At 38.3% G+C, this 7,863-nt stretch overlaps 1 protein-coding gene across 1 annotated transcript in view; it reads right to left on the bottom strand.

Annotated features, from left to right (window-relative positions):
• Window positions 1–1,410: 1,410 nt before the first annotated feature.
• MPPED2 (metallophosphoesterase domain containing 2) overlaps window positions 1,411–7,863 on the bottom strand; it is a 196,542-nt gene continuing 190,089 nt past the window's right edge. Inside the window, exon 5 of the mRNA XM_074014009.1 lies at window positions 1,411–1,581. Coding sequence (XP_073870110.1) covers window positions 1,488–1,581 — 94 coding nt within the window. The 3' untranslated portion in view covers window positions 1,411–1,487. The remainder of the gene's footprint in view (window positions 1,582–7,863) is intronic.

The raw sequence follows: 7,863 nt of genomic DNA, 5'->3' as shown, positions 1-7,863 counted from the left end.
TTTTGCTTCTATGTTTTCATAAAATATGTACCAGTGGTTATGATTCTGATAGGCAGAAATTCAGGGACTCCCTGCTTCCTTTCCTCAGGTGGGATTTAGGTTTAAAATAATTCTCGATTAACCAATGAAAAATTTAATAATCCTGAATGGCTTCATTGATATATCCTATCATACACTGTGCCACCACAATCCTCTGCTTCTCTAGAAAATATATTGTTACTTTTCTACAGCCACTCTGCCCAATTTGGTTGCCTTGACTCTGGATCAAGGAGTCTCTGAGAGGCTGAGGCAGGTGTTAGCCTTTTCAGAAACTGAAAAGGCTAGATAGGGGTAGATAGGGAGCCCTTAGTTTTTTGGAACCTCACAGCTAATGTTCTCCCTAAAGACCAGATAACATAACACAGCAATAATCTGGGGCATCAGAGTACAAGTTAATGGCCAAATACACAGAGTTCCCAAGCCCGTCAACACACAAAATACCCACAGCTACTGAATATCTTCATGGGCCCCAGATCACCTGCCTTTTAGGAAAAAGCCTCTTATACTATCTATTCAAGAATAACGGTCCACATTAAATATATTTAGTATATAAGTGTTGAAATGCAGGCATCTAATTGGCATTTATTACATTTCACAGACATTCAATTATTTATTAATTTGGATTCTCAGCTTTCTTTTAAAATATGCCAGAAATATGAATTTCTAACTTCCCACTTGAGTTCAAATAACACATTCAACAACATTTTTTGAGCACTGGCATGTAGAAGATAGTGATTGACTCCCCTCTAACAGTTTCTTTGTCTAATTTTGGGGTCTTTGCCAGAAGCCACAAAAATAGTAAGCCTCCTCTCTCTTGAAATGTCAAATGCGTTTTTATCTTTATTGACTGTTCTCACCGGTCTGTCTCTTTAAGGAAAAGTTACAATACTTTTTCTAGGCCTCAAATGTCGACAGCCTAATAGTCTGGGTGTCCACCTATGTTGGCCAAAGTATAAAAAGCCCTGAAACCATCCTTTGGTCCCTGGAGGAGTTTATGGTAATGGAGGCAGGACTCTGGAGAATATATCACTGCCATTGATTGCACTGTGGCAGGTGCTGAAGTATGTCAACCAAGAGTGCACCCTTACACTGCTCTGAACTTCAAAGAAAGACTGTTTCAGTTAGCCTCTGCTGTGTAACAAAGTACACAAAACCTAGTGGCTTAAAACAACAACTTATTGTTAATATCTTTTAGGATTCTCTGGTTTGACTCCAAAGTTGCTGTGCCAGTTTTGCCTGGCAGCTGCATTCAGCTGCAAGGTCAGCTGGGCCCAAAGGTTGAGATGGCTGCCGCTCTCACGTGTTTGGCAGTGGTGCTACCTGTTGGCTAAGGCGCCTCACTTCTCTTCCATGGGGCCTCTTATCTTCTAGTCAATGAGATCAGTTTCTTTGTAGGGTGGTCTCAGGGCAGCATTCAAAGAGGGTGGAAGTGAACTGATCAAAGCAAGTCACACCACCAGCCCAGATTCAAAGGCGTGGAGAAACAGACCGTAGCTCCGGACAGGAGAAGTGGCAAACTTACAGCGCACAGGGTCCTGGATCCTGGAATGGAAGAAATTTGCAATCATTAAACAATGTACCACAACCAGGCCACAGATGGATTGCAGATCCCAGAAGTGAGAGATGGAACTGTCTAGGGGCTTCAAATAAGCTAGGGAATTGATTCTGAACTGCAGGCCCAGTGGCTGTGGGCCCCACTCCCTTTATAAAGTAGCTTCCCTCTGGAGGGAAGCTCAGCAGCTTTTTTGCTGAATGGCCTAAAAGACAAAGGCTAACTGCTCTTTGGTGTGGTCATTTCAGCCTTTGTCTTGCATCGCTTATACACTCTGTACTTTGGAAGTGATTGTAGACCAGCCCTCAGGTTCCTCATTGAGGAAATTTGGGACAGGCACCTAACTTTATCAGTTGGCGGGGCAGGCAGGAGAAGCCATGATCTCTGAATGAAACAGTTGGTAGGACAGTCGGCTCTCAAATAAAAATGTCTGGGTTCAGATCCTGGCTCTACCACATATTGTCTGTGATATATGAATAAGAATTCTCTAAGCCTCAATTTTCTTTTCTGTAAAATGGAATGATTGTATATGTTTCTAAATGTTTAATCGTATGTGTATATGTGTGGATTCAATAAGATCATGTAATTTTGCTTCAGTGTCTGGCATTTATTAGGTCTTAACTATTAGTTTTCATTATTTTCCAATCAACATAGAAGTCAAACTGGAAAGTGTTGTTTGAAATGAATTTCATAATATATATTTATAGAATCTAAAATCAATAAAAAATTAAAAAATTCAACCTCCCCAGTTACCTTCACATCTAAAACCCCAACATTAGGCTTTAAATTAATGTGATTCAGGAAGTCACATGAAAAGGGTCTGCGTTTTCTAGTCACATCAACCTGGACGCTAATCCTGGCTCTGCCAGTTACTAAGTGTGTAACCCAGAGCAAATTATCTCTCTAAGCCTCAGTTTCCTCATCTGCAATGGAACATATAATAGTAGTACATATAACTACTTTGAAGAAGTGGATGTGAGAATTAAGGTAATTATGTAAAGCACCTGGTGTGCGGTAGGTATTCAAACTATACTATTTCTCTTCCTTCCACTTTGAATTTCTAACTTCCCACTTGAGTTCAAATAACACATTCAACAACATTTTTTGAGCACTGGCATGTAGAAGATAGTGATTGACTCCCCTCTAATGGTTTCTTTGTTTGATTTTGGGGTCTTTGCCAGAAGCCACAAAAAGAATAAGCCTCCTCTCTCTTGAAATGTCAAATGCGGTTTTGTCCTTATTGACTGTTCTCACAGGTCTGTCTCTTTAAGGAAAAGGCCCTGAACAGGCTGCTCACCCCATTAATACTAAAGGCTGTGAGTTTTTCAGTTCCACTGAACTCTGTGTGACCTTCGCAGACAATAATTACTTTAACATAGGGTTAGGCAACAGCAACAAACTTGTCTAAAAATAAGCCAGGGCTTAAAATACAACTTAACCTGGGAGATTTAAGTAGGTAAAGAAGATGGCTTCTCTCCGGAATTGCTTCTTGATTAATCACCCCATCTGAGGTCATTGGAAAAATGACAGTTTTCAAACAGGGCTTTAAATGTCTCCTGCTCTACTTTTCTACCCTGGCAGGAAGCCAGTCCCTGCAAGCCACTGGTTCTTAAAGGGGACGGGTTCCCTTGGATTTCCCTGAGCTGGAGCTCAGGAGCGTGAGATAGTAATGGACAGACAGATGGGAGGGAGTGTTAATGCTCCCCATTTAAGGTTCGTTCACCTCCAAGGTAGACTCAAAGAGCAGTCACTGAGCCAGGAGGAAGGAAGCAGCAATATCTGAGCAAGAAGTGCCTATTTTAAACTGTGCTCAGGGTTTAAGGCAGTGTGTCCACTAGCTTCTTTCCAAATACTTTATCCCATATCTTGCCTTCTATGCTTGGGTCCTGGCATTTTGTCAAGTTGGTTGTAGTCTTCCCTCTGTTCCTCTTGCTGGCTTCTTCCCATCCTAGGGTTCTTCTCAACCACCACTTCCCTGAACATTCACTCCTTGTATTTGGGAACCTTCAATTTGTGCCCAATCTGGAGATCACCTCCCATCGACAGTTGTTTCTCTTTCTCCAATTAACTATGAGTCATGTGGGTCAGAGTCTTGCCTCTCCACCACACCTGCTGGGCACTCAGGACATCATTGGAAGCCCACAGCCAGTGTCCTACCTCTGTGTCCTTCCTAATAGAACCTTCCTATCTCTGCTCTCACTATATCCTGGACACAATCCTAAAGACCAAAGTCTTTAGGTGACTTTGGCTTTATCATCCAGGCCTAAAGCATGCCTCCAACTCAGGATTTTCAGACCAGAGTTCATCTTGGCCTTGGGTAAGAGATTTTTCCATAGAAAAGTCCCTTCCCTTCATCTCAAACCAAATCAGCTCTGTCCAGGGATGGTTTGGCATAACCTCCTGCAATTTCCTATCCTGCTTACCGGAGTATGTATACCATCTAAGGTAGTATATAGTTATTATTTATTGTAATGTAACCTCCGAGGAGTTTTTGTTATGTTTAGAACTTCATCCTCTGTGCCTAAAACAATGTGGACACATAGGTAGTGCTCAATAAACATTTGTCCAATAAATAATAAATGAATAAATTATATTTAAAGAGTCCCAGAGTTCTGGGGTGTTATGCCTTGTTTATCATAAGTTAGAATGGCTTCTTGGTGGGATCGTTTTTTAAAATATGTTTAATTTTATCCTGTTTTTAAAGTTAACATACAGTTAATTTGACTTGTTTTTGGTGTGCAGTTCTGAGTTTTAACACAGTATAGATTTGTGTAACCACTACTACAATCGGGATACAAAACAATTTTATCAGCCCCCAAAACTCCCCTGTGTTGTTCCTTTGAAGTCATGCTTTGCCCCCATCCTAACCCCTAGCAACCACTAATCAGTATAATTTTGTTTTCTTGAGAATATCGTACAAGTGGAACATACCTTTTGAGACTGTCTTCTTTCACTCAGCATAATGTCTTTGCAATTCATCCAGGCTGTTGTGTGTACTAATAGTTTACTCCTTTTTATTACCAAGTAGTATTCCACTTTATGGATGTGTAACAGTTTGCTTATCCCTTCACCTGCTGAAGGATATTTGGGTTGTTTCAGTTTTTGGTGATTATAAGTAGAGATACTATAAGCATTTGTATGCAGGTTTTTGAGTGAACATGAGTCATCATCTCTCTAGGGTAAATATTCAGAAGTGAGATTGCTAGATCACCTGTAAATGTATCTTTAAATTCATGAGAAACTGCTAAGCTGTGTTCCAGGAGGCTGTACCATTTTTCATTTCTATAAGTAATGCATGGGGATTCCAGTTGCTCTGCATCCTTGATATTATCAGGCTTTTTTTAAATGGCCATTTTAATAGGGATGTAATGTTATCTTGTTGTGGTTTTAATTTGCATTTTCTTAATAGCTAATAAGGTCGAAAATCTTTTCTTATGCTTATTTGCCATCCATAAATCCTCTTTGGTAATGTATTTATTGGTAATGTATTTATTCAACTTTTTACCCATTTTTAATTTGGTTGAATTTTAAGACTTCTTTATATATTCTAGCTACAAGATCTTTGTTCGATATGTAATGCGCAAATATTTTCTCCCACTCTGTAACTTGTATTTTTATTTTTCAAAAAGCATATTTGACAGAGCAAGTTTTAAATTCCAATGAAGTTCAACTTACAATTTTTTTCTATCATGTATTATTGGTGTCATATATAAGAACTCTACATCATTCCAAGTTATGAATATTTTCTCCTGTTTTCTAGATTCATGCTTTACATTTAGATAGATAATCCCTTTTGAGACAACTTACTTTTTTCTACATGTGTAGTTAAATTGTTCAACGCCGTTTCTTTAAAAGACGAGACTTGCTTTGAATTGTCTTTGCACCTTTTTCAAAAATCAATTCGTCATACTTGTGTGGCTCTATTTCTGGAATTTCTATTCTACTCCACTGTAGTATGTGTCTATCCTTTCAACAGTACCATAGTATCTTGATTAATGTGTATTTATCATAATTGTTCAAGTAGCATGAAGCCTCCAACTTTGTTTCTGAATCATTTTCTAACCACTATCATCCTGTGCTACAAAAGTAGGAGAATGTGAAGAGAAAAAAAATGAGCTTTTGTTGAGTACTGTCTATGTGATAGCTAATGGACCACGGGGATTTACAGTATCATTTAGATTTTAAAACAATGTATTCCAGGTCAGTACTATTTTCTCATTTTTGAAGACAAGAGAATTGAACCCCAGAGAATAACATACCCAAGCCTACTTAGTTAATATAAGCCAGAGTTAGGGCTCAATCCTAGGTCAGGTCAGGCTGACCCTCAAGTTCACACCCTTCCTACTGCACAATGGTTCATGTCAACTCTTCTGGATTCTGGAGGTATGGAAGAGACCTAAGAATACCTTGGATGCTCTGCGTGGATTCAATTTTTCAAAAATCATTTATATTAGAAAGAAGCCTCTTATGAGTTCCCAAAGGATATTTTGTTCCCATGGTTGAGATGCAAACATATTCCTATTTATACAGTCTGAACAGCCTGCTTAGTTTGGCCTCTTAAAAAAAACAGTGGTGAGTTAATAATCTAAGAGTAGATTGTCACACTGGCTACAGGAAGATAAATAATCAAGGATTATAAGTCTTTAATTTAATATAACTTATTCTCATTAATTAAATGCCAATTACCTGCTTGTCTTTCCTGGGAACTGGCCTTTGCAATCAATCTTTTCAGAAACGTTGTACATACACGTTCATGGAGGTATTAATATCACTCTCAAGATTTACAAGCACTGGACTCTTTGGCTTAAACCATCCTCAAACACTCTACACTGTAACCGCAGATAATCGTCATAAATTTCCTGATCTTTGACCTAAACGGTTCTTAAATTTCCATTCCCTAACGGGCTTGAGGAGATCGTATTTATCATACGGAGATGCTTGCTTTTAAGGATCAACACATTCCAGCAAGGCTCTGGATTTCAGATCTCTGATCCATCCTCCTACCTTGCGCTTTTGCTTCTCACAACAGATGAGAATCCTTGGGGACTAAGAAAGGAACACTGTCCTCTGATTCCCCTGTGCAGGGACATAAAGCAAAATCATTCATTCATGGACAATGTAACCTTGCAAAATATCTGGAGCAACTTGACCCCTCAGAAGCCTTTTGAATGCCCCACCTGCACTGATTTAAGCATTCAACGGCAGCAAATATCCACTGCTAAAAATATTCCCACTCCAGCCTTTACCAGCTGCCTGTATATACCTGCAGTTTTTCGTAAATTTCTTATCCTCTAGACTGCTTATTCCTTATGCTTAGACATAACAATACCTTTTATGGTTGCTATACATTTAAGTCTTGAAAGTTGTTAATAGTTTGTGTTGCAGAACTGGTCTGGAATATGTGCCTTCTAATTCCGTATTTCAGCTCAACGAAACAAGGAGACAGGGAAGGAAACCAAATTTAATGAAGGAAAACCCAGGTTTACTTGCAAGCTCAGAGACACACCTTCCTACATATGATCAGCTTCCACTCTTTCTTTCCTATAATTTCAATTTAGGTGCCTGAATAGAATTATCTCCATTTCAACCATGAGTTTGAATGCTCTTTTTTCAGTTCATTTTAAAAACTTAAAATAGTAATGCACACACATGCAAAGTGTAGAAAAATAGAAAGGGAAAGTAAAATTCTTCTATTTCTTGTCCCAATCCTGGGGCAACTACTTTAGCAGCAATTAAAATTTACACGGTATGTTTATGCCTCAATTTCTGGATATATCAAATTAGGTAGTAACTAGTGATTCCCTGCAAAGAAAAACAAGACCACTAATATGCTCAATTTTCTATCTCTCTTCTTTATTCCTATATGTCACCCCTAATTTTTGTTACATATATTGTTATTCTCACATTTTAAAGGCTTATATTCTGTTCTATAATTCAAGTTTTAGTGCTTTGTATGTAAATTGTAATATTAAAAACCAACAATATTGTGAGTTGTGATTAAGAAAATATTTACTATAAAATAATGTGATTAAATTAAGAAAAGTATAGAAGTTAAACTCTTAAAAGAGAAATTTCTAAGTTTCTCAAATGGATTCTCTTCCATTTCTACCTTCTTTTCCATTTTCTGAGTCATACTTATCAGACATGATTTCTTGTATGCTAGTTTGCTCTTCACTTTGGATCTTGTTATAAGTTTCCTGGAGCATCTCCTCTAGTAACTTTCATATGGAGTACACAGGTGGTAAGCATACTGTAGTTCTTACATATTCAAT

The sequence above is a fragment of the Macaca fascicularis genome, chromosome 14 (genome assembly GCF_037993035.2).
Source record: "Macaca fascicularis isolate 582-1 chromosome 14, T2T-MFA8v1.1".
Classification (NCBI taxonomy): domain Eukaryota; kingdom Metazoa; phylum Chordata; class Mammalia; order Primates; family Cercopithecidae; genus Macaca; species Macaca fascicularis.
This window is presented reverse-complemented; position numbering and strand designations above follow the sequence as displayed.